The sequence below is a fragment of the Magnolia sinica genome, chromosome 12 (genome assembly GCF_029962835.1).
Source record: "Magnolia sinica isolate HGM2019 chromosome 12, MsV1, whole genome shotgun sequence".
Taxonomy (NCBI): domain Eukaryota; kingdom Viridiplantae; phylum Streptophyta; class Magnoliopsida; order Magnoliales; family Magnoliaceae; genus Magnolia; species Magnolia sinica.
In genome coordinates this window covers 39,118,262-39,136,322 of record NC_080584.1, presented here as the reverse complement: position 1 = coordinate 39,136,322, position 18,061 = coordinate 39,118,262, and the positions used below count along the sequence as shown (strand labels likewise).

Sequence of the window (18,061 nt, the reverse complement as noted above, 5' to 3'; positions counted from 1 at the left end):
CTTAGCAATACCACGAACACTGAGAATGCAATACCATGCCAATGAAGCATTAGAGGCATTTGAATGCTTCGGATGGATTTAGTGCTAATATATTTTTCATGGACCCATTTGACCCAAAGGTTGTCTTCTTTGCGGATAATTTTCCAAAGTTGTTTGATAAGATGAGCTTTGGCAGTAATGTCTAGCGGGGTAGTGCCAAAGCCGCCTTCATCTTTAGGTTTGCAGATCTGCTCCCAACTAATGGTATGGAAAGTCGAAAAACCCCAAAGAAAGTTTCTGATGTGCCTTTCAATAATGTGGTTAAAACTTTAGGGAGTAAGAAGGCATGGGACCAATAGATATGAAGATTAGAAGGAGTGGATTTAATTAGCTCCAATCTAACCTGCAAAGAAGAGGAGGGAAGCTTTCTAGCCACCAAGCTTCCTATTAAGGCTATCAAGCAACGGTTGACAATCCGAAATATGGAACCTAGTTGAGAAGAGAGGAACTCTAAGGTATCTTATAGGGAGCTTTCCTTCACTCATGCAAATGATACTTTTAATTTCGTCTCTGCAAGTGTAGCAACCAGAGATAATTAAAACACTCCTATGAAGATAACTTGAAGGCCCGAGTTTTCTGCAAGGCTGTGGAAGAAATTTCTTTGATTATAAGCATAGTGCGGGTTAGTACTAGAGAAAATCATCAAGTCATCTGCGAACAGGAGATGGTACATGGATAAACACCCAACATTGAAGGGAGTACCAATTAATCCATTTTCATAGCATTTTTCCAATAGAGCCAAGAACATCTTCATGACAATCGTAAAGAGGAAAGGAGAGAGAGGGTCTCCTTGCCTGATACCTTTGTTGCTTTTGAAAAAGCCGCAAGCCTCCCCATTGATGATAATTGAAAATGAGGGGGTGGATATAGCGGCAAAGATCCAATTAATCCAAGTATTAGGAAAATTTAGGACTTTGAGGGCTTCTATGATGAAATCCCATCTAATGGAGTCAAAAGCCTTCTTAAGATCAATTTTTGCACACATTCTAGGCGAACCTCCATCAAGGTCAATTATGAATGAGGTCACGGCTAAGCAAAATATTGTTGGAGATATTGCGCCTAGGAATGAAAGCAGATTGAGTTTGACTAACAATGGATGGCACAATAACTTTCATTCTGTTGACCATAATTCGGGATATGATTTTGTAAATCTCATTGGTCGAAGAGATTGGCCGAAAGTCATTGGGAGTTTCAGTATTGTCTATTTTGGGGATTAGAGCAATAAGGGTATTGTTGAGCTGCTCAAGCATTTTGGCTAAGTTAAAGAAACTGATCACGGCAGCAGAGTTATCCTTCCCAATAATTGGCCAACAAACTTTATAAAAATGGGCATCAAAGCTATCATGTCCGGGTGCCTTATTTGGGTTAGCAGATTTGATGGCTAATTCAATCTCAGGGATGGCAACAAGTCAGATGAGCTAATTACCCTCCTTTTGAGACAGCTTGGAGATATTGTCTATGAGACCCAAATCAACTCGAGGCTAGTCCCTTTGAGTAGAGTTAAGGGTATCTTTGAAATGGATATAACAGATATCTGATAGCTTGGAGATATTTTCTATGAGACCCAAATCAACTCGACAACTTTATAATGATCAATTGACCTATCTGATAGGAACTTAACTATATACTCCCATTTACACTAGTCTAGAGTCTTACCTGAAGGAAGATTAGTTAGTTTCCAAGTATCATTGGAGTACATGGCTTTCATCTCTTCATCCATACCTTGTTTCCACTTTTCATTGGAAAATGCCTCTTGGAATGATTCAGGAATGGATATAACAGACAGACTAAGCTAAGGGCAAACTTATGATAATTTGTGAATAAATAAGTGAAAGTGACAAAGTTGGAAGTAGGATGAGTAACGTAAGAATGCTTATCCTTCTGGACCGCAATAGAAAGATCATTTGCAACCCCAGGAGACTCAAAAGAACAAAGAACCTCAGTAGGTGTAGTTGCTGACTGTGTGGATTGAAAATGAATGGTCTGTAATGCTTGGTCTTTTCTCCTTTTTTTGTAATGAGTCTATGTGAAATCATTCCTAGTAACAAGGCTCAGGTCACTTCCATTGTTTGGAGTATCCCCGATATTATGGTAATATCCCTAATTTTATCTGTATCTCCAGCTCAGTGATACCGATGACACTAGTAGTGATATTGATAACACTGATGGTATCAGAAATTTCAGGTATCCGCAATATATCTCTAAGTATTGCCAATGTATCGATATCGCCAATATTTTCGATTGTGTAAATTCCAAGTGTCACTTGTATCACCAATGTTTTCGATTATGTAAATTCCACGTGTTACTTGTATTGCCAGTATATCAGCGATATCTTTGTAATATCGCCACTGTATTGATATTGCCAAAAATCCGTTTATTAAAAAAATTCTAGTTTGAAACTTTTTACGGGCACATGGTTGTATGATGAAATGCATTTTTGTATGTGTGTATAGTGTATATCTATGGATGGATGGATGGATCATGGATGGATGTATATATATTATAGGAAATAATGGGATGGATGGATGGTTGGATGGATAGCCAGTTAGGTATGTTTTTTGAATTCATTTACTTTTACATGCCTTAGTTATTGTATGGTACCTACATTTGTATTATATAAACTCATTTTGGTGGAAGATTAGGAAGACGAGTAATCCCTCCCATAATCATTTGTTCCTTTCATTTATCCGCGTGTATTCTCCTCCTTATGCCCATTATCTATTAGAATTTGTTACTATTGAACTGATTTCTTACAACAACACACTTTTAGGTCCCTATTAAATGGGAACTTATTGTATATGCATTCTTTTTGCAATTTTTTACTTTCTAAATATGCAAATGTGTATTTTAGCTTCTCTTGAAGTTTCACTAAGAAATTCCATTGTTTTCTGCATGTTTCCCCAATGTTTTGGGTATCAGCGATATTGATATTGTTTTTGTATCCCCAACCTACAAAACTTGTAGCAATACCAATACTTCGAACACTGCTTCCACCAGATGTCTGTTCTTGCGTTCAGCTACCCCATTTTGTTGGGGGTGTATAAGCACAAGAGGTCTAGTGGATAATGCCTTGACTTTGTAAATAGGTTTGAAAATCCTTTGGAACAAATTTCAGGGCATTATTTGACCTAAACATGCACAATTTTGCACCAAATTACTTCTTTATTTCATTATAAATTTTTTGAGATACATGATAGACTTCCGGCTTATGCTTTATTAGATATAACCACATTATCCTAGAGTAATCATCAATAAAGAGAACATAGTATCTAAAACCTAAGAAACTTGGGACTCGAGCCGATCCCCACACACCACTATGAACTAATTTAAATGGAACATCCCTTCTTGAATCAATTCTAGACGGAAAATGAACTCTATGATGTTTACTCAACTCTCATGCTTCACACCCGAACTTTGACATCTTGGGAAGAGATGGGATGAGAGTGTAGATTTTGGAGAGATGGATGTCCCAAACGACGATGCCATTGAATTGCCGAATTTGAAGGAAGCACTACCACACCTATTGTTTCTCTTTCCAATTAATACAAACCATTCCTCTCATGACCTCCACCAATTGTCTTGCTCGTCTTGAAGTCCTAAAACACACAATAAGAAGGAAACACTAAGAAACTTGTGGACTATAGGTCCATAACCAAAACCAAGAGGGCCATGGGCTTGTACCCAACCGTTAACAGATCCCATTGATACGAGGTTTTTCTGATCACCTAACATCAAATAATCTCCCATAACGATGATTCACGAGGGTCCCATGTATCTACTAGGTCTTGAATCATACTTAATCATGCATAAACTGAACAGATCTTACTGCATGTTGTCCAGATCAAACTTGTGGGGCTATCTTAAGCTTGGATTTGGACATGTCATGAATATGAAATTTCTGAATTTATAGTAAATTAGCTTTATTTTATCGTTGTATTGCTCTAGTTAATTAGTCTTTTAATTTCATGGCATTATATTAGGTTAGATAATTCCGTCCTGCATTAAGGTATATGAAAAATTAGGATGAGAGTTTGGAAGCTTAGTTTATTAGTTGTGATATGATGCATTTGGTTAGGAAGGAACAATTACTGTTTCAGAAATCGGATGGGGCGGATATTTTTAAGTCTTCAGTAGGGCTGAATTGACTGTAACGAAATGGTTGATAACATCAAATTCTATAGCCATTGCCCATTTCTCTGATTTATGGTTTGAGTTGTAGTTAGCTTCCTTTTCTTCTCTTCATTTTTGCTTTAGGCTCCCAATAAATTCATCACCGTTCAAAATAAAATATAATAAAAATAAATAAATAAAAATTAAAAAACGATCTCCTGAAGGACACTAAGGGCACATTTGGGAATGAAAGATTCGATGTCCTGAAGGACACGAAAGGCGCATTTGGGAATGCGTTGATAAGCTACTTATTTGATTGACAACAGTGAATCAATAGCTTATGTGACAAAAGCTAGTCTGGTAAAATGCTATCTAAAAGTTGTTGAACACCTTGTAATGACTTGTGGATTTTAGAAAAAATTATCCTGCTTTTTTAACTTTTGTTGAAGGGAGAGAGAGATTGAGAGAGGGGTTGAAGGTGGTTTCCCCATGATGGACAACCAACATCAAGGTGGGCCCCATGTGGTGGATGGTCCATATTAAAGGTGGCCCCTTGCATCGAAGGTGGGGCCCATACAATGGATGTTCCACACCAAAGGTCGGCTTCACATGATGGGTGGTGGACACTGAAGGTAGGTCCCACATGACAGATAATTAACATCAATAGTGGGCCCCACATGATGGACAACTGACATCAATGGTGGGCCCCCACATGATGGATTGGCCCACATCAAGGTGGGCCCCACGTAATGGGTCCACATCAAATGTTGCCTGCTAATGATGAATGGCCCACATGCAAGGCAGGCCTTGCATGGACGACCCACTTCAAAGTTGGGCTCCTCATGATGGACGGTCCACATTAAAGGTGAGGTTTGCATGATGGACAATCCACATCCAATGTCTGACATAATCGATGGCCCACATCCAAGGTGGGCCCCACATGATGGATAGCCCACATTGAAGGTGGGCCTTGCAAGGTGGATGGTCCACATTGAAGGTAGGCTCCATACAATGGACGGTTCACACTGAATATAGGGCCAGAAGGGCCTAACATAATGAACTGTCTACATCAAAGATTGGCCCCACATCAAAGGTGGGTCCAAATGATGGATGATCCACATCAAAAGTGATGTTGCAAAAATTAATTTATATGTGTTGTAATTTATGGATTCTTTTAGAATTAAGGATATTGTTTACCAAAAATACTTATGTGCTGAATACGTGGAAACCGAGATCAGCTACTTGAGGCATAAGTAGTTGAAGCAAAACGACTTACTATCCAAACACGCCCTAAAGTAGAAGATACACGTATTAACAATGATACCCATTCTGCACATATACTGGCATATCTAGACAAGCACACAATCTGCAAGAGTTTAGAACTCCCCATCTTAGTTTCATGACGGAACAGGTGTTTACTTGAGAGTTGTTTGATGCCAAGGCTTCCAAGGGAAACTGGATTGTTGATCGCTATCCAATTAAGAGCGTGTTTCCCTTGGAGGACCATGTTGCTGTTCCAAAGGAAATTGCATTGGAGCTTTGCAATCTCATGTATGGTTGAAGTAGGGAGCTTATATACAGACATGGGGTGATTTGGGTAGTTTTGCAAGGATGGATTTCTAAGGAAATTGCATTGGAGCTATGCAATCTCATGTATGGTTGAAGCAGGGAGTTTATATTCAGACATGGGGTGATTTGGGTAGTTTTCCAAAGGAAATTGCATTGGAGCTTTGCAATGTCATTTATGGTTGAAGAAGGGAGTTTATATACAGGCATGGGGTAATTTGGGTAGTTTTGCAAGGACAGATTTCATGAGTGTCAGGCATCTGAGTGGAGAAAGGAGTTTGGCTTCTCAGCACTGCCGTCAGGTTTGGATCCAATTCAATTACATATTGGAATTCTTGTTTGGTACAAGCTTTATTTGACAGTGAGGCTGAGGTACATGGTGGGCGTTAAGGCAGTTGTGGCTTAAAAGTTGTTTGAAATGGACAGGGATCATGCTCTTTTCCATACGTGTTTATGCATCTAGGATGGTGGAAGTGGTTACACATTTAGGAAGAGAGTTTTGAGAGAAGAAGAGGATGTGATAAAAAAATGATAAATGTGAAACTTTGAGGCCTCTGCAACTGATATGGACTGGGACAAGATGTCCTTGGTGTTATCCCTATTGGTAAGTGGAAGAGAGCTTCAACTCAAAGGATGAAGGGGAAAGGTGAGAGGGGGTCTCCTTGATGGAGATCTCTGGAGGGGTTAAAGACTGGAATGAATCCCATTGATGGGGACAGATAAGGATATGGATGTTACACATTCCATGGTGAGGTCAATTCACATTTGGGAAAAGCCCATTTGAGCATTGACAGCTCCTAAGAAATGGCCATTGTACATTGTCAAAGGCCTTTTCGATGTCTGGTTTTAAGCACACCTACTCTGCCTTTTCCTTAAAATTGATAACAAGTTCTTGGATGATGAGGATGTTATCCTGAATTTGACGGTTGGGAACAAACACAACTTGGGATGTGGAGATGGGTCTGTAAATCACAAGTTGTAATTTAGCAGCCCTTATCTTGGGGATGATTTTGTCACCCATGTTGCAAAGATTAATAGATCAGATAAATGGATTTGGCCTACTTCACTTGCTTACTAACTTTGGGGATGAAAACAATATTTTTTTTTAAATAGTTCTTGAAGGAGATGGCCCTTTTAAAAAGAAATAAAAATAAAAAATCACCATGTTTTGCATGGAACCACCAATAAAGTGCCAAAAATGTTTTTGAATCCATTTAGCCAAGGAGCTTTGAGGGAGTGGATATCATGGAGGCAATTATATATTTCCTGGTTTGTGTCACGGGCCAATAAGGCATCATTGTCATCAGAAGCCAATGGTCTTAAGAAATTTGGGATAGATCAAACTTCTTGGGGTGTATGGCCATTATAGGAGCTTGTGTAGAGTCATTAGAAATGGCTAGCAAATTTTTTTTCAATGATGGTGCGATCGTGGGTCATATTAGAACTTCTAAGAAGTTTAGTTAGGTACTTAGGTTACTATGTTATTTTTATTTTTACTTATAAGTATGGATAAGTGGAAGAATTTGGTAATTTGGTCGCCCAATTGTAGCCAGTTACATTGGGATTCGATACTAGTGGACGTCATGTTGTTGGTGTAAGTGGTGATATTCAGTTTACAAGTTTGAATTTGGTCAATTTGGTTTTTGTGAGAGTTGAGTCATTGAAAGATATTTCCATAGTGATTTCGGTTCTATTTTCTGATATGATGTTCGAGGCATGTAACCTTTTGACATTGACATGCAAGAGAACCGTTAGAAGGACTGGTAATGATTCGGATGAGATCTGTGGTGGACTGGTGGGTGGGTTAGTTTTGCTGAAAGGAACATGGATTGCCATTACAGGTTGACCAAAGCTCTACTGAGTTTTTCTTACCACAACACTTTCTGGACTAGCTAGCGATGGCATTAGAATCAAGCACTGATCTGTCACGGAAAAGTAAGATTTTGTGCAATGTATGGCATTTGACTCAGAGGGCTTCCTAGGTTTGGATGCAAGGGTTCTTGTAAATGCAAGATAGTAGTCATGGTGGTGTGGTGGGCTGCAAGGAGATGATTGCATGAACTACTGTAGAGGAGATTGAGGTGGTCTCTACAGAAATTTTTGCATTGAACCAGATCACCCATATTTCTGCAACTCCTGTTGTTGGAAGAAAAATTGTCTTGTTGCTTGAGAATGAAGAATATGAATACATCTTCCTTTAGGGATATCAGAGAGGTGAGTCTCAAGCAGTGTTTTAAATATCGACGATATCGACCGATATATCCCACAATATATCTTGTATCCCAGTGCAATACAAATCGCACAAGTAGTGTGATACATCTCACATGTTCGATCTGGTGAGCATTTTCAAATTTCGATTGTTTTATTTTCTGTAAATCATGTTAAATTGGTGTCGAATTGTTAGAAATCCATGATTTTTCATGTTTTGCATGAAAAAACATAGATTGCGAGCTTTGATTTCGAGATTTGGAGGAGATACGTCGAGTTGCGGAAAATTGAAAAAAAAAGAATCGAAATTTCCCAATTTCTCGCAAATCGTTTGCAATCTTTGTGTCTAAACATCAAATCAAATATGTATGTAACCTAAGCTAGTGATTATTCTTTTGCCTTTGAATGTATTGCTTGTGATTCCACATGTTTTCTTACATTTATAAATTATATGAATAAACATTGAATATACTTGCATCAATCCAATAAGACAACACATAGATTAGGACCTCATACAAAGAAAACATATTATGTGTACTTGCTTTTTTGTAATGTTTTGATTTATAAGTGTGTATTGATGTCTTTTTTAACAATCATTGAAGTTTCATTGAAAAATTCAACCAATTTCCCAATGTTTCCCCATGTTTCCAACAACAGCGATACATCACACGATACAACTGATATATCCCATGCGATAACCGATACATATCTGTATCCCAAGAATGGGATATGTAGCGCAATACTGATATTTCGAACACTGGTCTCAAGTAATGCAACAGTATCCGACTGGTGCTCACATATAGGATCAAGTAGAGTATGGTGAAGGTCTCTAAATGCCGCTCTGTGGAAATGCCATGTGAGATTCTTCATTGCGAAAATAAACTAGATGGGAGAATTTGTGTTGCTTGGATCATGTTGGGAGAGGAAGCTAATAGCTGGCGGGAAAAGCATCCTCCTTGTTCCATTGTTCGGCTGGTTGGAACCCAGAGGCCTGGGTCCGTGTAGCTTCTGCAATATGTCCATGCAGTATTTCTTTTCAAGCATGATTTTTGAAACAGTATATGTGACTTGCGCTGGTAATCGCATCCTGAAGTTTAACTTCCTCAGTATCCATTCTGAAGGTGAAGTTTGGATCAACAGATGCTAGCTAGTACTTTGGACAAATTGTTTGGAGTGGTAGGGGTTGGTTTTCAACAATAGTAAAGGAAGAGGTGTTGTGATTTTGGGTTCCCAGGAGACAAAATAGTCAGTTCACGAAGTTTTGTGGGAGTATCTCAGGTCATGTAATGGAGAGGGGCATTTGGGATGGGAGATGGTTGTTGGTGTTTAAGGTCAAGGTATGTGGTTTGTGTTGGACCATTTTCAAAGGAGTGTGATAGGGAAATTAGGGGCCAGAAATGGGAGGATTGAGGGGTTGGGATGGGTTCAACGTGGTGTGCTATTGCAAGTTATTTAAGAGTAGGTTAGTCGGTTGGGCATTTATCGTAGAGGTTTGGAAGGGGAATGTGGGCCTTTAATATTAGGGGATGTGGGAGTTTTGATAGGTTGAAAGGGCATGATGGTCCTTGTGATGTTTGAGTATGAGATTTGCGTTTTGGCCTCTAGTGGGTTGATGGATTTTAGTTTTTACTTTATATAATATATGGTGGGGGGTGGCTAAATAGGTAACTTTGTGGGGATATGAGGAAGATATTTTGGGGGTTGAGGATAGGCGACATCATTCCTATGGTCTATCTGAAGTTATGGCACTTGATATAGTGGAATTGTGGAACAAGATTAGGTAGCCGATCTCAGTTGGTTGGGATAAGGCTTAGATGATGATGTGATGGCAGATAGGTGGCATGTAGATGAGTTGTCAAGGTGCATGTTGGGTTGACAATGTGTGGAGGATGAGGGTTTTGGAGTTTTGTTGGGTATTGTTCTTTGCATGGTGATGTTGGGTGGGGGTGAGGATTGTTCGGTGCATAGGCTATTGGGGATTAGGAGGAGGCTAACCGAAGAAGATATACTGGAGGTGATCTGAGTGCCAGATCTGCACTATGTTTTAGAAATTTCAGGAGTCTAGCGAAGTGCGCGGCTTTAGGATTCAATGTTTTCTTTTTCCTAGTGAATCATTAATTTTAAGACGATCTATACTAATAGCTTGGTCGTCCAGGATTCACGTAGATGAATTCTTAGGGTGCATGCTTGGTTAATGATGCTTGGAGGATGAGTAGGCTTTTGGAGTTCTATCATGTCTGTTGTTGTGCATGTTGGCGTTGGGTGGGTTGAGAGTGTTCGGTGCACGACTATTGGAGACTAGGAGACTAACTAGAGAAGACATACCGAAGGTGATTTGATTGCTGGATTTGGACTGTGTTAGAAATTTTGGGAATCTAGGATGAAGTGTGTCCATGATCCATAGGCCTTCGTGTTCTGTGAAATCATTACTCTTAAGAAGATCTAGACCGAAAGTTTGGCCGTCCATTATGTACGTGAAAGGAAAAAGAGCTTGATTGTCCATTTAAGTGTGACCTGCTTACCATTCTCTAGTTGGACAAATATTGCCATTGTGTCCCACTCGCTCACATTGGAAGCAACAGCTTGAAGGTAATGTTTCATTTATTGTTGCTGACCATGTATCACACCCTTAGGATACAAAATCATATCGGTATTGCATGGGAAATATCACATGTATCTAGGAATGTATCTTAGTAAGAGGTAAGCTGTAAACAATTGGGAAACGATGGAATTTTTCAATGTTAACTTTAGGAGATGTTAAAAGAGACATTATTACACTTAGAACTCAAAACATCAAAGTTAATTGGATCGTGGGTCGCTTTGGTACATGGTACGGGAATGGGTACGTGGTATGATACTTCCTCCAATACCGAGTACGCTACGTATGAAATGACGAATGTAATATATACACTATGTATGTAATATAGTTTTATATGTGAACTCATATTTTAATTTACATATGAAATGACGAATGTTATTGTTATAGACCCCGCATGGTTAGTGTCATATTCTAACTAGAGAAATGAATGTATTAATCTCTACATTGTAAATATAACTTCATTAATGTAATCAATATTAAGAACAAAAAGCACTAATTCTGGGTCACTAAAAATATCAATCTGGATTGCAAATGACCCATAATCTGGAACAATCAGTCCAGAACGTAAAATGCGGGGGGTTTAGTGTTTTAGGTAACATCGCAAAACATTACAGAACACAAGTATGCATAATAGACTGGCATTGTAGAGGCCCAAACTCATTGTTGGACAAAAGTCATGTAATGCTTTTAAAAAATAGTTCATATCATTCAATTCTCACAAAACGACACATTGAAAATAGTACATATATAGTTTATTCAATTTTCTCCACGGAACTCAGGTGGGAAGTAGTCTTCAACGTCACTTGGTGACCGCTGAAGACTACTAACTTTATAATAATAATAATAATAATAAAATCTATGTTAAACATCTTCTAGCATTGGCTGATTTGATCTGCATGGTGAAATGAACTGACACTCGTTGATAATGACCATGTATGATTTCATCTTTAACTGAGGCATGACACAGCTGTGTAGATTGTCGTATCTGATAATTGAAGTAGATACTTGTTTTGTAATTTATTCCCTCACTAGGACACAGATGGGTACCTCAAGATGGTAGGCTTGAGAGCACTTCCAATTGATTCGAACATCATCTGCATGTGTTGACTTTCTTGTTATCTTGTAGGTAGTCAGCATCTATGCTGCCTTCGTTTCGAATGTAGAGACTCGTACACCTCAGGTTTCAGAAAAAGGAGTTCTGCAAGTGCTATTAGACCTACGATTCACTGTCGACATTCTGTCTGGGGGTAAAGATTCGTCCCTTGGCAGTACATATTCGAATGTGCAAGAGGATCCAACAAAAAGCTTTTTATTAAAGTCTTCTTACAGACGGAAACATTCTCAAGTCCAGCCCAACTCTGCTAGTAGAGAGCGTGTCATGGGAATGATACATACCCTGTCTCAGAAATTGGATCCGATAGACTGGGCTACGTGAGTTTCTTTTAACTAATACATTTTTAATGCAGTTTGAGATTCTGAAATTAGTTTCATTTCACTCATTTTCTTCCAAATTGTATACATAATAATCTAAACTGGACCAGTATGTTATTTCCACAATTCATGGTTGCAAATCTTTCAAATCTAGGGTTGCAACTCTTTCAAATCTAGGTGTGACTGTTTCAGATGGCAATATTTTAAATCCATATTCCAAAATTAACAGGTATGAGCCATACCTCTGGGAGAATGAGAAGCAATCATATAACAGATATGCTGTCCTCTTTGGATTCTTGGTACAACTAAATCGTATGTACACCGATGCTGTTCAAAAGTTGCCTACAAATACTGAGTCAAATATATTGAGATGTTCTACAGTTCCACGGTTCAAATATCTTCCAATCAGGTTAGTGTTCCTACTGTAATTTCTTTGAAAGCAATCTTCTTTTTAGTTAGTATAGCATTAACTTTTTTTTAAAGCGGCAACATTGACCTTTAAATCATCATCATCCAAGCCTTATCCCAACTAATTGGGGTTGGCTACATGGATCATGTACGGCATTCCACTCTATCAAGGACCATATCCTCAGCTAAACCATAGGTTAACAATCAACATCAACCTCAACCTTTTAATCATCATCACCATCATCTATGCCTTTATCCTATCTAATTGGATCAGCTATGCAAATCCTGTTTCGCCATTCCACTCTATCGTAGACCATACTTGAGTGAAACTTAGGGGTGTAAATCAGTCGGGTCGACCCGATGGGTCATTGGACCTGACCCAAAGTTAGTTGGTTTGGGTCCAAAATACAAACACATGGGGCGGGTCTGGGTCCTCTCAAAATCAACCTGACCCAGACACAATTTTAAATGGGTAGAATTTGGGCCATGCTAAAATGGACCCAACGTAGACCCAAGAAAAAGGCCCCTCACCCCCTTCTTTTGGTCTAGACTACAACAATGGTTCAGCCGTTGACCACCTTTTTCTAAAACATGATTACCGTTCTGCGACTTGTGACAGTTTGGACTATGCAAATCATGGGCCATTGTCGTTGATGAATATACTAACTGTCATACTAATTGGACTACCATAACCCTCTTATTTTACTCATTGAATCTGGTCATTTTATTCTTTACCATCAAAATTGATACCCACCACCAATTGGATTGTTTGGAACATTATTTGTGTTTGAACTCAATTGTAATTACCATACCTGACTGGAACCTGAACCATCAAGTAAATGGGTTGGCTATTTTTGACTTGGACCATCCCAGAATATGACCTGAATTTTAATGGGTGGGATCTCGGTCTAAAATTCTGACCTGAACCATTAAGTAAATGGGTTGGCTATTTTTGACTTGGGCCAACCCAGATCCGACCTGAATTTTAATGGGTGGGATCTGGGTCTAAAATTCTGACCCAATACTATGATAGCATGCAATGGCAGAACAGGTTTTGTTTGCCAAACTGCTTTTAATCTGTACCAACATTCAGGAAAGCTTTTTGAGTTGACTCTGAACTCTGCCACACTGACTCAGTTTAGTCCTGAATTGAATGTTTAATTACCCTAGCAAACAGCAGGTGCAGTGTTACATTTGCATAGGCATTAGAAGATGGTGTTGAACCGCTCATCCTAATGGCCTCATCCTGGATATGTCCCAGGAAAATCACAGTGATCAGAAAATAATGGCCAATCCCATTAGTGCATGTTTGACGTCTTAAAAATCAGGATAGCACTCCTCAGGTGGCCATCACACATGCACATCACATGCAGACGACTCTTATCATTTTCTTAACTGTCCACTTCGGGTATGTGTGGCCCACCTGCTAAATGGACCAACTGGCTTTTCGGCTGAGCATTCACCATATGGACCACCCTATGGACAACCTGGATCTGACATGTGCCAATTTGGTACATGTAAGGCACTTGTGTTGTTTGTTAGGAGATAAAGAGTGTCAGAAGATAGCATTCATGTGTAGTTTTTAAGGAGAGGGAAAGATCCATGGAGATGCAGGTTGGTTGGTTAGAGAAAGATGGTCGACACTTGACCACTAGACAGCCACAAGGAAATTGCTAGAATGTCCTTTTAAAATGCCTTCGTTGGGTGGAAGCCTCGAGTCTCTTCCCTCCTAGTCTGTTAACGTGTTAGCTCAATAATGGCCCTCGGGCTTTTCTATTTGAGAAAAACATTTCTTACCAATAAAAAATGGCTGACAATTGTTGCTTAGAATTTTCATTGGCTTGAATGTTTAATTGTTGGGAGTTCTTTTTCCCTGCAATTGCTGTTAGATTATCACAGAGGTTAGCTGCGATTTCTTATCAAATATCAGAAACTGACTGCATGCTGTACATTTTCTTCCCCATTATCAAGTACCTTCTATTGTCTTGACTGAGCTACTGATTTTCTCCTTGCTTGGGCTGACTTCCACTTGGTATTCCATAGACCAATTTCTGAGTCAAGTATGAACTTCTGGGCATTGGTTTGCATTGCAGGTTCGGGTATTACCTTAGTTGAAATGATTGGTTAATAGTTAATACGCAATACGAGATTTTAGAATAAGTATACTTCGAATGCATACGGTATATATGTGTGTGTGTATATATATATATATATATAGATAGATGGTTTATTACTGTAGCTTCAATGTTGCCAACTTTTCTTTTAAAAAAATTGGTTCAGTGCTCCTGCGCTGTCTTCAAGAGGAGCATCTACATCAGCTCTTTCTACATCCTCGGAGGATATATCTTCTAGAAGCTCCTGGAAAGCCTATGCAAATGGGGAACTATCTCAAAAGCTTGAGCTCGATGATACTTCAAGCTTCGGGGTTGCGACGCCCTTGTTGAAGTCATGGATGACCCAGGTACACCTCTTGTTGTCTTTCCTTCATTGGTTTTCTCAAGTTCAAAGTATCTTGTTTAATGTAACCTAACGATAGTTTAAAATCAAATAATGCTCAAAAATCAAAATCGCTATTAGAATAGCAGGGTATTCTAATGGGCTTTAAGGCCCAATCCAGCATTGAGCTGGATCTGGATCTGCAAAGACTATTGTGTTCATGCTTCATCAGTAATGGGGCTCACTTTGGGGCCTACATTAAATATGGGGTTAAAAGCAATGCCCACGGTACTTTCTAAAAAATAGACGTAATAGGAATTGCACAAGCTTTTTTCCTTTTTTAAAAAAATATGGAGTTTAAAATCAGAATTTTACAATGGTCTGACCAGCTGGACCAGTGGTTTAAAACATTGCATTTGAATGTTATTGAGAAATTATCTTTTTCTCATTTTGTTTAAATGATAATGGATCATTTCTTTCCTTGCTCATATTAGAGACCACTAATGAAGCACATGGATTTCTTGCTTATGTTTGAAAATTGCAATGAAAGACCTCTGTTTGTGGTTAGGGCATGTTTGGATATAACCAATTCCATGAAAGTCAGCGGATATGGAAAAGGTTTTCCATTGATGTGACAGTTTGAGATGTTTGGATGGCAAAGAAAATGAAGGATTCCACAAAACAATCATGGTACTTTTCCATAGGTGATCGTTGTCTCACAAATATCATGGGATTTCCACTTATCCAAACAAGACCCCTAAATATGGAATTCCTGTTTCAAAAGTGCTCATTGAAATGATCATTGCCTAATCATTAACTTTTCATTCCTATTGTTGTGGAATAAATACATCCGAACATGGCGTTGGTAACTTCTTCATTCTTAGCAAGAAGACTGATTCGTTGTGTAATAGTTTAAAGTAAATTTCTGTTGTATGAGAAGTTGAGAGAACTTGACGGCTATCTGATTTTGGCTTCTTGCTGGGATAGCTTACCCCATGCCCGGTAGTTTCCTAGTGGGGTTCTCATTGTGGTCCCAAATCCAAACCGTTTGATCAAATATCATATGGTGTTTACATAATCACTTTTTGTGAAAATTTTGGTGAAAAGCGAATGCTTTTCTCTTAGTGATTCATGATAAGATGCCCTGGTTCTAATTGATATTGCTGGAGACTGAATGGGTTTACATGTCCAAACCCAAGAAGGCCTTGAGCTAAGAATCAAACACATAAACGGGTTTTGATTTCAGGCTCCAGACAATCTATTTTTTATTGTGCCCAATTCCGTTGATTGAGCCTATTAACCGTCTTTCCATTGACAAATAACAGTGTTCTGCACCAATGACCATCACAGGTTGGCAGCCGAATTGGGGAGAGCAAATTGAGATTGGGGTCCATGTCAACATTTGGCGACATGCTACCCATCCAGGCAGCAGGCCTGTTGTCGTCTTTCACAGCTGGGGCTGCCAGGTCTGACTCTTGATTTGCAGACTGGGCCATATTTTTCTCCTTTCCAAGAGAAAGATCTCCATAGTTTACAGAAGCAAGTATATCGATTTATCCTTTCATAAATGGGAAGAGGCTGTAGAGCTGCTACTGCTTGAAGACTCGATGGCAAGATGGTCTGCAGATTCATGGTGCAGTAGACAAGAACAGATTTATACTCTGCCTATGAGAATGAGAGTTCTTCTCGTTTATTCCTTTCCATCGATTCTCGGAACTGGAACCAGAAAGCAACGGTGTGTAGGATTATTTCGGCCATCTATGTAGGATTCTTGGGAGCTGAAGAAAAACCTTGTAATGCAGTGTATAGCGGACCTTGCAGGGAAATCATGTTTAGTGAAATCAAATGAGCACAAGGTTCCTACCCGCTTGTGTGTATTTTTTATTTTATTTTTGGGTTATTTGTTTATTTTATAGCATAGATGGAGGAAAAGGGAAAAGAAAGTGAAATTGAACAATGCTCAATGTTGAAGCCTTAGATTTTGATAAAGGAGAACTTGTTTATTGCATCCTTCAGAAAAGAATGGAAAAAGAAAGAAAAAAATCAATAAAGGACTGCGTGGGGCCCACTGTGATGTGTGTATGGCATGGCCCACATGATGTGTGTATGGCATGACACACATGCGTGGGGCCCACTGTGATGTGTTTATGGCATGGCCCAATTGTGACTTGTGGTTTTAAACTTTGTAATTAGACATCATTAATTAAAGTAGTTTGCTCAAAATGTTTTTGATGTGATACTAATTTGATTTAGTTTAAATATTTGAATTGGCTTGCTTTTACTTGAAAAATGAAACATGTGTAGACATTTCCATTTTTATTTTTTTCATATTTATTCTTACAATGTATTATATGTTTTCTATTTTTTTTAATATAAAAAAAGAAGTATTGTGTTGCGTACGCTGCATGCTATAGATGGCTGAACACTGGTATTGATATTTTCTAATATAAATAACACATCATATATATATATATATATATATATATATATATATATATATATATATATATATATATATATATATATATTTCAATTTTAAAAAATCACCCAATTTTAAAAAAAATAAAATAAAATAAAAAATAAAAAATCAGTTGCATAATCTGTAAAATGCACGTTCCTATATTCTAATTTGAATAAAGCATCATATTCAACCATAATATATATATATATATATATATATATATTAAAAAAAAGGTATAAATAATGCCGAATCGGTCCTGGCAGGGGCTCTGTGGGGCCACAGTCATGCATGTGTTTTATCTGGCCATCCATTTTAACAGATCATTTTAAGGCAGGAGCCAGCAGTTCCAATGCTCAAGTGAGCCACACCACAGGAAGCAGTGGTGATAATGACACCACCGTTGAAATCTTCCCAGGGTATACTATGATGTTTTTATTCTATCCAACTTGTTCATAAGGTCAAGTAGACCTGGATTTAGGGGAAACACAAATATCAGCTTGATCAGAAACTATTGTGGCCCCAAGAAGTTTTCAATGGTAGGTGTTCAATCCTCACTGTTTCATGTGGTGTGGCCCACTTAAGCGTTGGGTCTGCCTTCTTTTCAGGCTCGTGTCTTAAAATAATATGTTAAAATGGATGGACAGCGTGGATAAACCACGTACATCTAGGTGGGCCCCACAGCCCCTGCCAGGACCGAGTCTGTCATGGCAGGGTTAGAACGCAATCCGCATCCCCAATGGATGGTTAGGATTCACTGTTCGCGGAGCATGTTAAGACGCCTTTGTATAATGAGTCGGGAATAT

General features: G+C 38.7%; 1 protein-coding gene across 1 annotated transcript in view; it reads left to right on the top strand.

Annotated features, from left to right (window-relative positions):
* LOC131221248 (conserved oligomeric Golgi complex subunit 1) overlaps positions 1-17,078 on the top strand; it is a 49,505-nt gene extending 32,427 nt beyond the window's left edge. Inside the window, exons 3-6 of the mRNA XM_058216443.1 lie at positions 11,649-11,953; positions 12,183-12,362; positions 14,642-14,822; positions 16,148-17,078. Coding sequence (XP_058072426.1) covers positions 11,649-11,953; positions 12,183-12,362; positions 14,642-14,822; positions 16,148-16,276 — 795 coding nt within the window. The 3' untranslated portion in view covers positions 16,277-17,078. The remainder of the gene's footprint in view (positions 1-11,648; positions 11,954-12,182; positions 12,363-14,641; positions 14,823-16,147) is intronic.
* Positions 17,079-18,061: the final 983 nt, after the last annotated feature.